Source organism: Neomonachus schauinslandi, chromosome 7 (assembly GCF_002201575.2).
Source record: "Neomonachus schauinslandi chromosome 7, ASM220157v2, whole genome shotgun sequence".
NCBI lineage: Eukaryota > Metazoa > Chordata > Mammalia > Carnivora > Phocidae > Neomonachus > Neomonachus schauinslandi.
This window is the reverse complement of record NC_058409.1, coordinates 78,088-97,065: the sequence shown is the minus strand read 5'-3', so window position 1 is coordinate 97,065 and position 18,978 is coordinate 78,088. Positions and strand designations below refer to the sequence as shown.

The following is an 18,978-nucleotide window of genomic DNA, read 5'->3' as shown; positions in this document are numbered from 1 at the left end:
ACCAGCTGCTGTTTGGGGGTCCCCAGGACCACCCCCAGTTCTGACACTGGCTGCCGTTCGGGGGTCCCCTGGACCACCCCCAGTTCTGACACCCGGTTTGGGGGTCCCACGACCAGCTGTGGGTTCAGTGAATCGCTAGAAGGACTCACAGAACTCAGCAGAGTGTGCACTCAGGGTCTGGCTTATTGCAGGAGCGGGAAGAGGCGCATGGGGAGGGTTCCAGCTGGGTGTCCAGGCACCCAGTGTCTGGTGTCCCCCCGCCCTCCCTTCCAGTGGAGTCCTGCAGATCTCATGTCTCTCCCATGTGGACGTATAGTAGCACAGTCCAGCCCCCCGGGGACACTGATCTGAGCCTTGTGTCCAGGGCACCTGTTGGGTGGTCACTCAGGCAGGCACAGCTGAGGTCTGTCACAGACCCTGCAGAGGTCAAGCCGCTGCCACGTGGCCTTAAGCCCCAAATCTATATATATCACAACAGATGGGGTCCAAGGCCCTCAGGTAAACCAAGACTCTTTTACTGGGGGTCACTTGGGCTGGCCTGGGCTGGCAGGTCAGTCTCCAAGGCTCCAGTGCAGCCCGAATACCCGAATCCAGCCCTGGTCTTGAAGGAGCCGTTCCAGGGTGGTCAGGCCCTGGGGGCATTTGTGTGTCCCTCCTGGTTAAGGACAGGGCTGCTGAGGAAACCTGGGAGTGTTGCTGGGCCTTGCCTGGGTCCCACGGTCAGAGCCACAGGCCGGAGCCAGTGGATGCAGCAGCTGGTTCCCGGTGGCAGTTTGGGAGAGCCCCCTCCTCTGCCCTGGGGTCTTCTTCTGGAAGGAGGCCCCACTGCCCCCACGTCCTGGGGTCTGGGAGGTCTCTCCCAGCTGCTCCCCCCAACCCCTTACACAGAACCTGGGAGTGCAACTGCCCATCCCACGATCCCCTCATGGCCAGACCTGTGCCTGGGACAGCCAATCCAGAGGGACAGGGCGGTTCAGAAAGTTGCGTGGAAGCAAGAACAAGCCCCTGGGACCACCCTGCTTCTGGTCAGGCTGCCCCCAGTAAGGCGAGCTGGCAGGGCCATGTCTGTATCCAAGGGGAAAGGAGAACACATCTCACCCTGGAGCGGGTGAGGGGGACCTCTGCCCCTTTAATGCTGTCAGCACCCTGGAGGGAAAAACTTGTGTCTGGGGACAGCTGTGTGTCCGGTGACCAAACTGCCTTCCTGAGGGGTGGACAGGAGGAAGTGTGAGGGTCAGCAGATGCTGACACATGCCGTCTCAACGCAGGCGGCTCACGCGGCCAAGAGCCGCTGTGACCCAAAGCGGCGTCATGGTGGGAGAGCCCACGGGGAGCCCCCAGAGGCTGCGATCTGCCAGGATGAGGAGCACGCCCCATGCCGTGGGGCCCCACCGTGGATTCAGAGCATCCCTCTGGGCATGGCCTCAGGTGGCACGCCATGCAGGAACCCTGCTATGAGCCTACTTTCCGAGGCCACACGGTGGGCACAGAGATCTGGGGAAGGGGACGGGACTCTGGGTCAGCGTGACCAGCCGGGCTCCCCACCAGGGGTCTGTGCTCCAGGGGTGGCCCCCCATCACCCCCCAGGCAGGCCAGCCTCCGGTCCCTGGCAGGGTGCCCTCCGTGACAGCGCTGCCTTCCTTTGCAGATGGGAAGCCAGTGGAGGTGGATCCGCACCACATCCTCATTGAAGACCCCGATGGCTCATGTGCCCTCATCCTGGACAACCTGACTGCTGTGGACTCGGGCCAGTACATGTGCTTTGCGGCTAGTGCCGCCGGCAATGCAAGCACGCTGGGCAAGATCCTGGTGCAAGGTGAGCCGCTCTGGGAGGGAGACTGGAGTAGGAAGCATCCAGACCCCACTCCACCTCAGTTGCCCCATTGGGTGGGCTGCCGGGGACGTCTGGGGCCCTCAGGAGTGGGGGTAGGGTCCTGCTCCGTCATGGTGTCTCTCTGTGTGTCTCTTTCTCTTACCCTGCTCTGTGGCCCCACAGTACCCCCACGATTTGTGAAAAAGGTCCGGGCGGTTCCTTTTGTGGAGGGAGAGGATGCGCAGGTCACCTGCACCATCGAAGGTGCCCCACACCCTCAGATCAGGTGGGCTGGGCAGCTTGCACCCGGGGCACAGGAGGGGAGGTAGGCGGCATGCTTGCTGCCTGGGGGGTGGGCAGATTCTAAACATGGCTCCCGCTGTAGGGGGGCAACACCCACTGGAGGCTGGGTGGGTGGCGTCAGGAGTACGTGGGTTCTGGACGGAAGCCCGGTCCTGCAGGGTGGGCGAGAGGAGAGTCTCGAGTGGAGGAACCTGGGGAGGCCCTCCTCACCCCCTGGCATTGGCTGCAGGTGGTACAAGGACGGGGCCCTGATAACGCCCAGCAGCAAGTACCGAACCCTGAGTGAGCCCCGCAGCGGCCTGCTGGTGCTGGAGATCCTGACAGCCAGCAAGGACGACCTGGGCCGTTATGAGTGCGAGGTGAGGTGGGCGGGCACAGGGGACCTACCTCGGGGCCCACCATCACCCAGGGTCCCTGAACCATGATGAGGGAGGGGACACCTGGCCCACCATCATCCAGGGTCCCTGAACCATGATGAGGGAGGGGACACCTGGCCCACCATCACCCAGTGTCCCTGATGAGGGAGGCACCCCAGACCATCACCCAGGCTCCTTGATGAAGGAGGGTCCCCAGACCAACCATCACCCAGGCTCCCTGATGAAGGAGGGTCCCCAGACCAACCATCATTCAGGCTCCCTGATGAAGGAGGGACCCCAGACCTACCATCTCCCAGTGTCCCCAGTGAAGGAGGGACCCCTGGCCCACCATCATCCAGTATCCCCGTAATGAGGTTGGGACCCCCAGCCCATCACCCAGTGTCTATGGCGAGGACAGGGACCTGGGTGGGAGCTCTGTGTGGCATCCTCTGTACCAAAGCCACCTGTCCACCTGCAGGGCCGGTGGTGGTCTGCGGAAGGTGTGTGTAGGCTGTGGCTCTTCCTGGCTGCCAGCCTCCTCTGTGTGGTTGCTGCTGGTAGCCTGGGTTGGGCTAGGTGGGGCCTGCCGCCCCGGCAGCTCCTGGGGAGGCACACACACCAGAGTTAGCTCTGGACCCACACTGTCTGATACTGTTACTACTAGCCACACATGCAATTTGAGTTGAAATCAGTTATTTAACTCTAGATAAGAATTTGGTTCTGTTTTCAGTGTTCGGGGCCCACATGGCCACCACACTGAACTGTGCAGATCGTGTCCCCACAAGCTAGGAAACCCCTGGGCTGTGCTGGGTCTGTGTGGGCACCTTTCTTCTGTGGTGGGCTCTGCAGCTCTGGGACACAGCCAGGGAGGGCCCTCCGTGTTAAAGATGGCCTCGATGGTCCCAAGGGAGCCACTGGCTCTAAGCGGGCTCTGCCATCCGCCCTGCAGTTGGTGAACCGGCTGGGCTCTGCGAGGGGCGGGGCAGAGCTGTGCATGCAGAGCCCTGCTGTGCGGGCCCGGGAACAGCTTCACAGGGAGCAGCTTGCAGCCATGGAAGGTAAGTGCTACTGTGGGGCCAGGTTGGGGGGAAACCAGCAGCCTTTCCAGTCAGGGTGTGCTTCCTGGAGGAGGGGCAGTGAGGGCTGAGGAAGGGGTCTGGCTGGGAGAGACGGAAATGCAGGAGCCATGGGTCAAGGGCTGGTTCCCAGTCCCCTACTGGGGCAGCGTGAGGTGAGCCTTGAGCCCAGAGCTTTGGCAAGGCTGGAGGGCAGCCCTGGGGTCCTGCATCTTGCTTACCATTTCTGGGGCAGTAATGAGTATGTAGAGAGGCAAGGCCTGGGCCCAGTAGGCTGCTGGGTAGTGGCCAGCAAGATGTCATAATAGGCAGCAGGAACGTTGGGGAGGACGGCTCTGTGGGAGGCATGCTGAGTGCAGAGCACCAGCTGCTGGGTCCCACCTTGGCTCCCAGGAGAAGGAGTGATGTCAGGGACCTGGTACCTCCACACTGGGTTGAGCTGTTCATGGAAAAGTCAGAATGCCGTGGCTTTGCCTCCCTAGCCTGGCCTGGGGTGGTGTCTGGGGTCCTGGGATGGGTCTCACCAAGGGGGGATGTCCACCTGGGTGGGAGGTGAAGGGTGGGCAGTAGGATATCTCATGCCTCTACTCACATCTGCGTCCACGGTTCCAGCTGTGCGCAGCCTAAGAATGGCCAGGATGGGAAGGGAGGAAGCTGGCATCTGTCCTGGGCCTGCTCAGAGAGCAGGCTTATGGTGCCCGCAGGGCAGGCTGCAGGTCCAGGGACAGCTTCTTCCAGTCTGGGTTGCCCCACCTAGAAGGGGCTACCTTGTCAGTTGATGAGCCTCCTGTCCCTAGAGGTATGCAGGCAGAGGCTGGATCAACACCTGGTGGAGCTGTAGCTCTCACAGTAGGTCGGGTTGGAATACATGTCCTCCCAAGTCCTGAGTGTTGGCTTCTGTGACGCCTTGGGCTAATGGATCCCATCCATCCTGGATGGGGCCCAACGTCCAGGGGCCTCTATCTGTCTGGACCCTCCCAGAGTCAGCCTGCTTGGCATCTGGAGCTTGACCTCACAGCCTTGATGCCTTCCACAGCCATCACAGAGTGGGCAGGGGTCCATGTTCCTGCCCCCCCAGAGGGCCCTGTGGTGTCTGCAGGCACCTGCACTTCCTGCCATATGGCGTCTTATGTTGGGGAGGTGCTGAGCAAGGACTTCAGCACTCCTTCTTGGGCTGGAGACAAGCGTGTCCTACAGAGGCATTCACTTCATTGTCATGATGGGTCACTTTCTGTCAACGTGTCATGGCTGTGAAGTCTGGAAGAAGGGCAGCCTTCTGATACCAGGAACATGGCACCTCACATCCAAGAAAGCCAGTCCTCACAGACCCAGGAGTTGGAGCCCACCGCCTCCTGCTTCCTAACCCTATCCTGCCGCTTCATCTTTAACCTGGTGGCTCCACAGCCAGAACAGCCCCAGCCGGCCTTGTGGGGTGGGTGCTACCCCCTCGCTTTTGGAACTGCACTGGGCCAGGAGCCCCGCTTCGCATGGCTGCACCCCTCTGATGGCTGCCAGTATTCACCGGGGCTTAGAGCCCGTCAGGTGGCAGGTCAGGTCAGGAACAAAGGCACCAGGAATGTAGCAGCCAAGACATTCCCTGACCACCACTCTTCAGAGCAGCAGGACAGGACTCCAATCAGGGGAGGGTGAGGGAAGGAGCTCTGGGTTTTCCCACTACTCTGCATGCAGGATGTGGACTGCAGGCGGCAAACAGGCTGGCTCGCTCTGGACCCAACTTAATCCAAACACACAAGGCCTTTTGGCTGGCTCCCATTCTCTCTCCCAGGGGGCTACCCTCTCCGGGAGGCAGCGGACACAAACACACACATGCACATACATGCATATGTGTGTGCACATACATGCATACATGCACACACATACACAAATAAATGAGGCTCTCAAGCGCCATACAGACACAGCTGGTACCTTTAATTTACATGCACCCAATCAGAGACAAGTTTAAAATACTCTTGGTTATCTAAGGGAAATCCTTTCTCTATATGGCACTGCAGCAAAGCCTAAAACCCACACACGGGAAGCCAGAGTGCTGTGTGCTGCAGGCCTTGCCACCTGACTTTTCTGAGCATCCCACTCAGCTTTGTCCCCAGGATGGCAAGAGGGACTGTTGAGATCTGAGGGTACTGGTATGTACTGGACTGCCTGTTGCGCAGCAAGATGTGGCTGGGAGGGGCATCTCGACGGTAAGCCTGGCCCTGCCCAGAAGCTATAGAGGAAGAGGCCTCAGGATGGGTGAGAACAGGTGCTGCCTGGTCCCAGACGAGTCCTGTCCTGTCTCTGGGACTCAAGTCCTCCATCTGTTGACTCCAAGGAGATGGAAAGCTAGGGCAATCAAGGCAGTTGAGTTTATGGGGAGCTTCTATGGAGAGACCTAGGTTTCCCTGCTCATTTGGAGCTCAGGACCCTGTCCAGGTGTCTCTGGTTGCTCCTGATGGGATTTCCATGGCCTCGTGGTACAGAGCTCAGATGTGCCATCTCTAGGACTCCACTGTCCCTTTCCCCTGGAGAGATGCCTTTAGTCTTTAGGATTTTTTATAAAATAGGCACCAGCCATCCCAGTTCCAGTTTGGTTCACATGAGCCTTTCCTTCCCCCCACCCCTAGCCTTCAGTTTCTGTCTGAGAAGTGGGACCTCAGGTTTGACAAATTCACAGGGCTCCCTGGGCACATGGGCTGAAGAAGGAGCTGGGATTTCTGCATGGGCAGCCTAGACGGGGCCCCTACTCTTGCTGTAGTCACTGCAAGACCCTCATTTCCTCATATGGGACACACTGAGGTCACACTTGCTCATCCCCCAGCCACTCAGAGCAGGCACTGTCATCTCCGTGTTAAAGATGACAGAACTGAGGTTCCAACGTGAGACAGGCAGATCAGGCAGGGCTTGGATACAGTGCTCTGAAGCCGAGCAGGTTACTATACTGCCATGCCACTCAAATGGCTCAGCACCCGAGCGCTGGCTGATCTGTAACCCTCGCTATTCCGACTGTTTTCTTTGTAGTCACTGAGCAGGAGACTAAAGTCCCCAAGAAAACCGTCATCATGTAAGTGCAGGCGTGTTCCTAAACTTCCTCCTGACTGCAGTGCCCCCTGCATGCCCACTAACCCACGTGGACCTTGTCCGTGTGGCCTGTCCACCTGCTTGTCTTAACTGCCTGCCCACATGGCCTTTGCTCACCATGCAGACTGCCAGGACTTTGCAGATGCCACCGAGGGGACCAACCTTCCCCTGGGGCCTTGGCTACCTTCACACTTCACAGCTCTCTTTTCCAGGGCCTCTATACTCCAGTGCCTCCACAGGGTAGACTTACTCTGCATACTTCACAGCAGCTCACTCAGGGCTTGGACCCAGAATCACATCAGTTAATTTGGAGCTGGGACCAAGAGCTGCTTCCCACAGTGGGCTAGAGGGAATATTCTACCCCTCAAACCCTAGGATCTAGGGCATTTTTGTCCAACAGAGCTTTCTGTCATGTTGGAAACATTCTATCTTTATGATGCCCACTACAAGAACAGCCACTAGCCACAAGTGGCTATTGAGTATTTAAAATGTGTCAAGTGCAACTGAAGAACTGAATTTTAGATTTTACTTATTCTCATTAACTTGCATTTAATTAAAATAGTGTAGCCCTGGTGGGCAGCACAGCTCTAGGGCCCTTAAAGGTCTCCAATCCCAACTCTAGCATTAGGGAGATGGGGAAACTCAGGTTCAGGAAGAGGTTTACTCAGGATGGTTCATGATTGAAAGCCAGCAGGTAACCCATTTCCCCGGTGCCACGCCCATTGTCCCCTTTTTATTAGGTGCCTTCAAGGCTGGGGTTGTTGCTAATTAAATAACACAAGAGGGGGCGCCTGGGTGACTCAGTTGGTTAAGCGACTGCCTTCGGCTCAGGTCATGATCCTGGAGTCCCGGGATCGAGTCCCGCATCGGGCTCCCTGCTCGGCAGGGAGTCTGCTTCTCCCTCTGACCCTGCTCCCTCTCATGCTCTCTGTATCTCATTCTCTCTGTCTCAAATAAATAAATAAAATCTTTAAAAAAAAATAATAATAACACAAGAGGTCTGGAGCTGAGTAAGCCCACAGAAGGCAGAGTTGGTTTTCACCTGGATGATCCAGTAGGAGGTGTCTGCAGGCGGAGATTGTGTAAAAGTTTGTGGAAGCCAGGAGGCAAGAAAGACTGGTCTAAGACCAGATGACTGGGAAGCTCCTGTTGGTTCCTCATGGGCCTATGACCTCCTAAAGGGGCCTGCAGTTGGCCAAGTTTTGGAGAATCCTATCGCCAGACATTTGGTCAGATCCTGGATTAACCCTTCCTCAATTTCCTCCGTCCTCCCCCAAGGCACATTGCTGCCCACATGGGGCAGTACATGGGGCAGTAGTAAGCATCCCTGGAGGCATGCAGCTGTGCCAGAACTATACACAGATTAACTCTACATTTCGTCTATGAAGGGAGCATTTCTATTATTTACATCTTACAGATGACAAAATGGAGAAACAGAGACAGGGCCAGGCTGCCTCATCAGTAAGACTTCAGAGAGGACTCGCACCTGGGGCAGCCGGACTAGGGGACTCAAGGGGCATCCTGAAGTCCAATCTATTCCAGGCTTAGGGAGGTAGCAACACACACCCTGTGTTGCTGGAGGAACTCAGCTGGAGGAATTGTGCCAGGCATCTCTCCCAAGGGCACACCACAGAGTGGGGACTCAGGGTACACGGGGAGGAAAAAGGGCTTGGAGAGAGACCCCTGTCACCTGGCAGTCCCACCTGCTGTCCTGGGAGCCCCAGTGCAGGATGCCCACATGCCTTCATGGGGGCAGTAATGAGCTCAACACAGGGAGGCATTTAGGAGGCATGACCCCAGTACCCACATGACTGACTGTCCTGCCTTGGCGAACTGAAGAGGCATGAGGCCAACAGATGGGCCTGGCCCAAGTTCCCATGATGTTTGGGCAAGCTCCGACCCAGGGACAAGCCTAGTGCTCCCGAGCCTGGGCATGAGGCAGGAAGGCAGTCCTGTGATTTTTTATTAGGCCACGCCTCCCAAGCCTCAGTTCCCCCGTCAGTTGAGTGGGGTGTAGTATTTCCTTCTTACCTGCTGAGGGCTGAGGAGGCAGGGCCTATAATTGCTGTGCTGTAGCACACATTTCTGGGCCCATCCCTGGAAGTATATGCTCCTGGGTGGAGCCCTAAGTTGGATAAAAGCTGAATGAGAGGGAGAGAGAGAGAGCACGAGCCTGCCTTAGTCATAGCAGGCAGATGACGACAGCATTGAGCTGTCACCACATGCGTGCCTGAGCCCAAGAGAAAATGCAGGTCCCAGGGCCTAGGAGAGTTGTGAGTTCCCCAGGGTCTGTGTGTTTAGCACATCCCTGCTCCCTGTTACTGCCTGATACTCATTGTACCCCCAGCACCCACCAAGGTCAGGGGCACAGGGTAGCAGGGGGTCCTGGGGGTGACTGGTGGACTTCTGAATCATGGCCCTGGGCATGTGTGCAGCCTTCTCAGCCTCGTGGTCCACACTTGCAAAAGGAGGTCAGACCCATCCCCCAGGGCTGCTGCAAAGTCCCTGGCCAGTACCTGATGTTCACTCACCTGCAACTGGCCTTGCGTTCTGCCTCCTCTTTCCTTCCTGCCCACTCCCATTTAGGCGGAAGGGGCCCAGGAAGAGGAAGTGCTTGTCTGATGTCACACAGCCCATGACGGCCAAGCCACGCTCAGAGCCGGGTGTTCTTGCTGGGCTTCATTGCCCCCAGATGAACAGATCAGGAGCACAGGCAGCAGATCAGCGCTCTGACAACCCTCCTGGACCTAGCATCAGCTGCCAACCTATCTCCAGCTGAGGACCATTGAGGCTCCTGCCCTCTGAGAGCTCACTGGGGTCATCCCCCATGATACAAAGCACAAAGCACTCATGGGATAGACAAGGAAGGTCACATGGCTGTGTCCCTGCATCCCTGTCCATTAGCTCTGCAACGAGCATTGGCGTCTCCAAAAGAAGGTGGCCATAAACGGAGAAGAGACACACGTGGAGACATTGTGAACCAGACTTGGTCTTGGGTTTGGAGGTGCACTGTGATGAGGCGTGGGCCTCCCCTGTTGCCTCAACTCTTGTTTTGAGATCTGTGTGCTAGAGCCTGAGTTGGCCAGATGAGGCTTTGTGCTTTGTTCCATTGGTTCTCTGACTAGAGGTTTCAGAGGGCGGGCTCAAGCACACATGTAGGAATTTGTTTATGCAGTGTCACCAATTGCTCGCTACACTAACCTGATCACTCACGTGGCCCCCGCATGTGCTGATGGCGCGGGCAGTGGGCAAGGGTACAGGTCTCTGTGCACATTTCCTCTTGGCCCTCTCCCTGCAGAGAGGAGACCATCACCACCGTGGTGAAGAGCCCTCGTGGCCGGCGCCGGTCCCCGAACAAGTCCCCCTCCCGCTCGCCTTCCCGCCGCACTGCCAGCCCGCCCAGGCCAGGCCAGTTGGCCCCTGAGGTGCTGTACTCACTGGGGGCCAGCCAGCCCCACAGACCTGAGGTGGAGCCAGGCTGGAGACCTACTGTACCCACGCTGTATGTGACGGAGCCTGAGTCCCACATGCCGGGCCTGCCCCAGGGCACAAGGCCCCAGCCCAAGTGGGTAGAGGTTGAGGAGACCATTGAAGTCAGGGTGAAGAAGACGGGCTCCAGGGGTGCATCCCCTGCCAGAGAGGCACCTGACAGCTCTGCAGGGCTTCTCTTCACGCTGCCTGGTGGGACCCCCATAGGAGACCCCAATGCAAACAACTCCAACAACAACCTACTGGCCCAGGAGCCCCAGGCCCAGGGCAGGGCACTGGTCAGCACTGGAGAGCCTCTCATCTTCTGCATGGACACGGGGCCAGAGGAGACCTGTGAGCCGTTCCCTCCCCAGGGGGCTGAAGAGGAAACCCCCATGGAGGAGGTGGAGGAGGTGGAGGGAGGAGATGCCCTCCTGACGGAGGAGCCCCTGGGCACCAACAGCCTCTGGGGCCGTGACCCCAAGATCCTCACACATGATGGCCGAGTGCTGACGCTGGCTGATCTGGAGGATTACGTGCCCCGGGAGGGGGAGACCTTCGGCTGCCATGGCCCTGTGCCCAGCACTTCTGACGACCCACCCTGCGAGGTCTCTGTGCTCCAGAGAGAGATCAATGAGCCCATGGTGGGGCAGCCTGTCCTGCTCAATGTGGGGCGTCCCCTGGGCCCTCGAAACCCACCTAGCTTTTTCAGTTGCCGGGAGGCGTCTCCCTTGGGCCCTCAGGTCCTCGGCCCCGCAGGAGTCTCCTTCTGTATGCAGGAAGCCTGGGCTGGGGGTGCTGCATCCTGGAAGCCGTCCTTCTGCATCCAGGTCCAGAGGTCTGCAGACAGTGGCCAGAGCAGCTTCAAAACGGAGGTTAACACCCAGACGGTCAGCTTTGGGACAGTGGGCGAGACCGTCACCCTGCACATCTGTCCGGATGGGGACAAGGCCCCTGGCCCCTCCCAGGGCTGAGGCTGTGAGCAGCAGGTGCCTGGCTGCCGGGCCCTGTGGCTTCATGGAGGAAACCAGCGCTCCATGGACACATGTGTGCTCTGACCCTCTCTCTAACTCTCCAAGAACTCAGGGCTGGAGCCTGCTCGCCCCTCTGTCCCCAGGCACTTGCTACCTCATGGGGCCTGGTCCGGCTGAAGGCACTGTGCCCAGACCTGGCGTCTCAGAAAGTACAGAAGGCCGGAGGGACTCACAGACTGCAGCTCTGGGCTCAGGTCTCTAGATGCAGGTCAGGGACTCTGCATCTGTCCTGCCACGTTCATGAGGCCAGGCTGCCAGATGGGCCCTGCCTGCTCCAGGCTGGGGTCCCAGTCTTTCTCTCACTGGGGGGCTCCCCAGCTACATCTTCACTATGAACATTTCTCTTGGCCTCCTGGAGGTCTGTGCAGGGCCTAGCCCTGCAGGAACTCTTGGGCCTCTCTGCAGGGTGAACCAGGGTCTGTGCGTGGGAAGTGGCCCATCAGTGACCCCCAATGATAATAAAATGGTTCCCTGCACTGCTTCTGTTCTGTTCTCTTGCCTCTCTGTCTGGTGGCTCCGGCGTCTTGTGGGGGAGGACCCTGCGTCGGCACCCGGCATTAGCCTGTGGGTTCTGGCCCATTCTTGGGGTCCCTGGATGGAGGTGTGACAGCTCACAGGTTTAGCTTGCTCACATGGGCTGTGTGGCTGGTCACAGGTGCATATACTGGGATCAGGATGGCCCATAGTGGTCGTTCCCAGCCTGCTGTGCAACGGGGGCTGTTGGTGAGATTGACACAGAGGGTGTTTGCATCAGAGGCGTGCTGACGTCTTTGGACTGGGTAAGGACAGGATGGGTTCTGCAGTGTCACAGAGGGCAAACAGACAGCAGACTGCCCAGTTGTCTCTCTGTTCTGGAGGGCCCGAGGATACAGAAGATCGGCAAGAGAGAGGGTCTGGGGCAGGGGAGAGCTCCAAGCAGGGGCACCTGCTGGGAATGGAGTGGTGGGCATCCCTGGGCATGTGTGAGGCTGTGGGGCGGCTCTACCAAGTTACCTCTAGGTGGAAGAGGAAAACGTCCTGGGAGCTGGGGGCAGAGAGCCCACACATGGGACTCTGAGGCCTGTGACTAGGTTTCTGGAGCCTTCTTCTGGGGCCCAGGCCACCTTTCACCCCTACACACTGACCTGCCTCTCTCATAGATGCTGCTGTCCATCCCGCAGTTGCCCTGGAGCCAGCAGACCAGGAGGTCACGGTGTGCACCAAGGCTCCAGGACCCTCCACGGGGGACCACGCTGGCCCCAGCACTGGCCCTGGGGGGCCACCCAAACTCCAGGACGCTGGCCCCCAACTCCCAGGCATGGAAGATGCAGATGCATCTGGTGAGGCCCAGCGGCCTCAGGCTGACCACCCAGTGCCACCTGCTCTCAGAGTCCCCCCTGTGCTGGCCCCAACCTTGGCCACCCCAGGTATCCATCCTGTGTGGGCGAATGGGCAGAGCCCTAGGGACCGTGACATTCCAATGGCTCCATGCACTCAGCCTCAGTCTCCCCATCTATGAAACTAGGCAGGGGAGTGGGTGCTGGGAGGTTCTTCCCCAGTACATTTGTCCTGGGAGCCAGAGACTTTGGTGGTCAGTCCTGGGCAGAAAGCCTGGGGAACCTGTACTCCTGGGTAAGTGAGGAGGAGAAGGAGGAGGGAGGAGGAGGTGGAGGGAGGAGGGAAGGAGAAGTAGGAGAGGGAAGGGGGAGGAGGGAGAAGAGAGGGAGGAGAGGGAGGAGAGGGAGGGGTAGACCCCCCCCGCCACCCCAGAGAGATGAGACCCCCAGGGATATGCCTTGAGGCCCCTCCCCCCAGAAGCTGCTGCACCTGCTGGGGCCCTGCAGAGTGGCTGGCGAGGGGGCCTCAGGGTGGTGGCCCAGGCTAGGAGCTAGGGCAGGGCTCTGGGCTCTGTAGGGAGGTCGGGAGCCCTGGGTTTCAGGGGTGGGTGTTCCCTGTCCGTTCTTACCCATAGGGCCCTGCACCCCTGGAGTCCCGGCTCTGTCTTGTGCTCCCACCCTCTGGGCCTGGAGGACGACATGGGGGCACATTGTGGGGGACAGTCCCAGCTCCATCCCAATGTCTCACTAGGCCCCTTGTCTCCTACCAGTTGAGCCCCAGAAAGTGCCACAGCCTCTCCCTCAGGAGGGCCAGGAGCAGGACTCAGGGGCCCATGCCGAGGGCCAGGGACGCATCGTGCCCATCCGGTAACCTCCCTGGCGTGCTGGGTGGGGGCAGTTCATGAGAGGGACATCCCAGGGGCAGAGCATGGAGGAGAGGCCGCCCTCAGGGTGAGGGGTGTTGGTGGAGCCCTCTCATTGCCCAGGGCTGGGTCCCCTCTCTGTACATCCCCTCCCAAAACATCTGCTGCCGTCCAGGGAGGGGGAGGCACGCACCCCTATCTTATGGTGAGGCTTGGCCGCCCACACTCCAGAAGCATAGGAGACGGGCAGACGGCTCATCCAGCTCCATGACCACAGGATGGAGGGCACAGCCTGGCCGGGGGCAGGCACAGTGGAGCTGTGGGACGTCCACAGCCAAGTGTTCACGGAGACCACCCGTAGGACATACGTGTACCAGGCCAGCAACACAGCTGCCGCAAGTAGGTTACACGTGTGCTCCCCATGCCCTGGACTGGGGGTGGGGGGCACTTGTGCAGAGGAAACTGCAAAGCCACCTGGCCTGTCCCGGCCTTGCTGTGGCTGGGGGCCTCACTGCCCATTTCCCTGCATTCCCTAAGAGGGCCATCCCTGGGAGAGGTGAGATCTCTCTCATTGGGGGTGCTGACAGGACTGAATGGGATGTTGGGTGCTCCTTTACCCAGCAGGGGTTAGCACACTCTGCATGCCCTGCCCTTGGACAGCTAACGTCTAAGCAGGACAGACAGAGGTTAGATGGAAGGAAACACTTACTGGCCATCAGGGGCCCGGGCAGAGTCAGGAGGGGATTGTCCTCATTTGGGGAGGCAGGTGCCCCTGGGGAGTATCTCAGGGCCTGGCTGCCCACCTGGGGTGTCAAGACAGGCCCAGGGTCAATGCTGGTCCGCCAGGGGTTCTCTGACTGCAAGCCCCAGCTTGATGAGTCCATGCTGGAGGGGCTGTGGTGGGCAGGGTGGGCGGCACAGCCTGGGCCCCCCCTCACAGGCTCGGTCCTGCACCCCAGGGCCCCCGTCCATGCAGGTCACCATCGAAGATGTGCAGGCACAGAAGGGCAGCACAGCCCAGTTCCAGGCGGTCATTGAGGGCAACCCGCAGCCCATGGTGACCTGGTACCGGGTATGGACAGGCGCTGTGTGGGGGGCCGGGCTTGGGGAGTGTGTGGCATTCCCACCCGACAGCAAGCCGCTCACTGGAGGCCAGGACAGCCTGCCTTGCAGGGGTCTCCAGGTTGGGCTGATGGTGGCCCCACCCGCCTGTGCCCCCAGGACGATGCCCAGCTGGTGGATGGCGCCCGGCTCAGCCAGCAGCAGGAGGGGACCACCTACTCCCTGGTGCTGAGCGATGTGACCCAGCACGACGCTGGTGTCTACACATGCCTGGCCCGCAACGCTGGCGGCCAGGTGATGTGTAAAGCGGAGCTCGTAGTCCACGGGGGTGAGTCGGGGGATCCCTCCTAGAACCCGAGTGTCTGCTCCTTGAGGGCACGGGGTGGGGTCTGTGGCCTCTCACAGGCTCCAGCACAAGGATGCTACACTTGGGGGAAATGGACATCTTTACCCACACCGAGGGCTTCCCGCTCCTTGACTGCAGGAGACAGCGAGCCGGACTCAGCGAAGCAAAGCTACCGAAGGAAACTGCGCTCTTTCTACGAGGTCAAGGAGGAAATTGGAAGGTATGCTCCAGAAACCCAGCCCCAGGAGCCGCTGCCCCGCCCCTAGTCCCCGCCCCTCAGTCCCGCCTCCTGAGTCCCCGCCCTCAGCCCCGCCTCCCCGAGTCCCTACCCCTGAGTCCCTGCCCCGGGAGCCCGGCCTTTCACAAGCACCGCCCCCAGAAGCCTCCTTCCCTGGAGGACTCCTCCAGCCCGGACCCCGACCCCTACTCTGACCCCAACCACGACCCCGGGGAGCCTGTCGCATGCGCCCAGCGTGGCTCCCCTCCTCCCAGGGGCGTGTTTGGCTTCGTGAAGAGGGTGCAGCACAAGGGAAACCAGATGTCCTGCGCAGCCAAGTTCATCCCCTTGCGGAGCAGGACGCGCACCCATGCGTACCGCGAGCGGGACATCCTGGCCACGCTGAGCCACCCGCTGGTCACCCGGCTGCTGGACCAGTTTGAGACCCGGAAGACCCTGATCCTTGTCCTGGAGCTGTATCCCGCCCTCAGCCGGAGAGAGTGCGGAGAGGGGCGCGCCCTGGGCAGGCAGGGGTCCGAGGGCCACGTGGGGCCCGTTGTTCTGGTGTTCCTGGACACAGCAGCGTCCTTGTAGCTCCGGTCCCGTGGTTCCGGAATTTGGGCAGGGCTGTGTCCACAGGGTCCAGGACATGCCTTCACTGGGCCCCTGCCCTGCTCCACGTGGCCTCACCAGCAGGGACGTCCGACTTATGTGGCTGCCCCCAGCGCTAAAGCTGAGAGGGTCCTCAGGCTGCCCACCCAAGGTCCAGCGAGGGGCAGACACGCACGACTCGCTCCCCTCCTACTCTGCTGCTGCCACCCACTGATCTCAGCCCCTGTCCTCCGGGTCCCTGTTCCTCCCACCCTCGTCAGCCTGAGCACCACCCTCCCCAGCGTGGCTCCCACCCCCACCCCAAGATAAGACTTGCCGAAGGTGTGTGGGGCTGGGTGGGTTGCAGACTCCAGAGCTTTTCTTGACCTGAGCCCCAGGTGCTCGTCAGAGGACCTGCTGGACCGTCTGTTCAAGAAGAGTGTGGTGACAGAGGCTGAGGTGACCGCACAGTGTCCTGCTCCCTTGCCAACACAGGCCCCCAGCGCTCCCCAGCTCAGAGACCGTCTGAGGTTGCCCAGGGCCGCATGGGGCGTGGCAGCTCCTCAGTGGAGTTCTCCAAGCCCTCCCACGGCCTCCCCCTCACAGGCTCTGCCTGGCCAGGGGGCCATGCTCGCCTGGCCCTGAGACACAGTGCTTCCTGCCTTGGCCAGGCTGATTCACTGCCGGGCTGGAGAAATCCTCTGGCCTTGGGGCCCATGGGGTCTGGGAGGCTTTGCACATGGCTGCCCCGTGGGACCATCCCAAGCTCAGATCTGGGGGCCTTGCAGGTGGGAGTGGCACAGGGAAGGAAGTGGAGAAAGAGGTGGACGATGGCTCACGCCTGAGCCCTGGCCTTTCTTGCAGGTCAAGGTGTATGTCCAGCAGCTGGTGGAGGGGCTCCATTACCTGCATGGCCGCAGCACTCTCCACCTGGACATAAAGGTACTCGGCCCCCTCGGGGTCCCCAGGGACTGGGGAGGGACAGGTGGGAGCCTGGGGCCTGCCGGCTGGTGGGGGAGCCACAGGCCACCACTTCGAGATTCCCTGTTAGGACTTGGTTGCCTCTGGGGATGGGGAGCTCTTTCAGGGGGCTGCAGCTGGGATGAATTGGAGGCTGTCCCCAAATGGCACTGAAATCCACCCCCAGCACTGCCCATGGTCCCACTCTGGCCTCACTGTTGCTTGGAACAGCCCATCACAGACCCGGGGGTTCCCTGCTCCCTAGGGCATAGCCTCACCCCTCCCTGACTCTCCCTAACAGCCCCCCAACATCCTGATGGTGCATCCTGTTCGGGAAGACATTAAAATCTGCGACTTTGGCTTTGCCCAAAAAATCACCCCAGGAGAGCCACAGTACAGCAAGTATGGCTCCCCGGAGTTTGTGTCCCCGGAGATCATTGAGCAGACCCCTGTGAGCGAGGCCTCTGACATCTGGTGAGCTCGCAGACCAGCAGCCCCCTGACACACACTCCCTCCCCTCCCCCCCCCCCCACCCCTCAACCCCGAGCACACACTTTGACTGTGGTTTTGTTCCTGCAGGGCCATGGGGGTCGTCTCCTACCTCAGGTGAGCAGACCCCTGCCTCTGTCAGCCACCTCATCTGAAGCCAGCCCCAGCCCCCCCTGCTCCCGCATCAGGCCCGTGGGAGGCCAGAGCACTACTGGCCAGCTTCCCAGATCAAAGACCCAGGCCCCAAAGGGCAGCTATTATGGGAACCAGCCGTCAGCCAACTGAGAAGTGCTTTCTGCTGAGTTCTTTCCTTACATACGCTGTTCCGCTGTTCCGGAGGGGCTCTGCCCGGTCCCCAGGCAAAGCAGTGAGCTGTGTCTCTAAAGGGTCTGGGTGGTTTGCGGAAAGGCCCCTCGTAACAGTCCCTGCTGCCCTGAGGATGCTGCTGGTGTAGACGGCACCTGGATCCCGGGCTGAGGCTGGGTACACACGCCAGGCTGACCCTTGATCCCCGTCCCGGGCTGAGGCTGGATCTCGGGGCTAATCTCAGACCATTGCGAGGACTCTCAGGGCTGCGTGGGAGTGGCACTGTGGCGGTCTCCAGGCAGGACTGGGTGCTCCCTTGTCCTGGCCACCTGCCCCCTATGGATCCAGAAAACCAGGTCACATCTGAAAGCAAGTCGTGTCTCTGCTTTTAGCCTGACCTGCTCGTCACCATTTGCTGGTGAGAGTGACCGAGCCACGCTCCTGAATGTACTGGAGGGGCGGGTGTCCTGGAGCAGCCCTGCGGCTGCCCACCTCAGCGAGGATGCCCAGGACTTCATCACGGCTGCCCTGCGGAGGGCCCCAGAGTGAGTGCACACCCCTTCCCCCTGCCCAGGGTTCTCTTAGGCCTGGGCCTGGGCAGCTGATCCCCTGGCCTGAGCCCTGGCCTTCCTCTCCTCCTAGGGCCCGGCCCAGTGCAGCCAAGTGCCTCGCCCACCCCTGGTTCCAGGTGAGTCCGAGGTGAGCCCGAGCAAGTCTGCACAGGGAGAGAAACTGAGGCCAGGACAGGCAGAGGCCTGCGTGGGCCACCGGGTGCACCAGGGTCTCCCCTCACCGCCCCTCTCACTTGGGCCCCCTCAGAAGTCCGTGCCCGCAGAGGAGGCCCACTTCATCAACACCAAGCAACTCAAGTTCCTGCTGGCTCGCAGCCGTTGGCAGGTGAGCTGGGCAGCCAGTGGGAGTGGTGGGGCGGGGAGGGGAGAGTGAGGTGGGGGGAGTTGGGGAGAAGAGGAGGCGGGGACTGGAGGCCCGCAAAAGAAGCCAGGTCCCGAGGGCTGGCTGTGCGTCCCCGCCCGCCCGGCCTGGGAGAACTGGAAGCCTCGCTGGGCGCTGGCCCTTCGTTGGGGTCCGCGCTCTCTGAGCGGCCGGGGCAGGTCCGGGCGGAGGTGCGTGCAACTCCAGCGAGGGCAGGGACAGAACGACAGAGCCCTAGGGCTTGAGGAGTGGAGCTTGTGACGCTCCCAGCTCCCGGGTGCCCCGACTGGGCCCGTAGGAGCCGGGGCGGCGCGCGCCCACGGCTGACGCGCCCCTGTCCTCCGCACCCCCCAGCGCTCCCTGATGAGCTACAAGTCCATCCTGGTGATGCGCTCCATCCCCGAGCTGCTCCAGGGCCCTCCCGACAGCCCATCCCTCGGGGCGGCCCGGTACCTGCGGGGCGACGCCAGCAGCTCGTCGTCCTCGTCCTCCGACAATGAGCGGGCGCCTTTCGCCCGAGCCAGATCGCTGCCGCCCTCCCCGGTGGCCCACTCCCCGCTGCTGCACCCTCGGGGCTTCCTGCGGCCGTCCGCCAGCCTGCCCGAGGAGGCCGCGCCTCCGCCCACGCCGGCGCCCCGCGCGGAGACGCCCGCCGCCCGGGGCTGCGTTGCGCGGCAGAGCGTCCTCCGCAGTCTCTTGTGCCAGCAGGCGGGCGAGGGCCCGGAGCGCGGAGGCCCCGCCGCGGGCGGCCGGCGGCACCTGCTCACCGG

The 18,978-nt window shown here is 60.9% G+C and overlaps 1 protein-coding gene across 1 annotated transcript in view; it reads left to right on the top strand.

Annotated features, from left to right (window-relative positions):
• Positions 1-18,978, top strand: part of OBSCN (obscurin, cytoskeletal calmodulin and titin-interacting RhoGEF) — a 113,388-nt gene that overhangs the window by 87,944 nt on the left and 6,466 nt on the right. Inside the window, exons 49-69 of the mRNA XM_044917033.1 lie at positions 1,649-1,816; positions 1,997-2,099; positions 2,346-2,475; positions 3,422-3,530; positions 6,564-6,606; positions 9,922-11,048; positions 12,286-12,531; positions 13,212-13,308; positions 13,582-13,703; positions 14,264-14,376; positions 14,526-14,694; positions 14,851-14,932; positions 15,205-15,405; positions 15,919-15,979; positions 16,385-16,462; positions 16,782-16,954; positions 17,060-17,086; positions 17,668-17,820; positions 17,918-17,963; positions 18,095-18,172; positions 18,563-18,949. Of these exons, the coding sequence (XP_044772968.1) occupies positions 1,649-1,816; positions 1,997-2,099; positions 2,346-2,475; positions 3,422-3,530; positions 6,564-6,606; positions 9,922-11,048; positions 12,286-12,531; positions 13,212-13,308; positions 13,582-13,703; positions 14,264-14,376; positions 14,526-14,694; positions 14,851-14,932; positions 15,205-15,405; positions 15,919-15,979; positions 16,385-16,462; positions 16,782-16,954; positions 17,060-17,086; positions 17,668-17,820; positions 17,918-17,963; positions 18,095-18,172; positions 18,563-18,949 (3,713 nt within the window). The remainder of the gene's footprint in view (positions 1-1,648; positions 1,817-1,996; positions 2,100-2,345; positions 2,476-3,421; positions 3,531-6,563; positions 6,607-9,921; positions 11,049-12,285; positions 12,532-13,211; positions 13,309-13,581; positions 13,704-14,263; positions 14,377-14,525; positions 14,695-14,850; positions 14,933-15,204; positions 15,406-15,918; positions 15,980-16,384; positions 16,463-16,781; positions 16,955-17,059; positions 17,087-17,667; positions 17,821-17,917; positions 17,964-18,094; positions 18,173-18,562; positions 18,950-18,978) is intronic.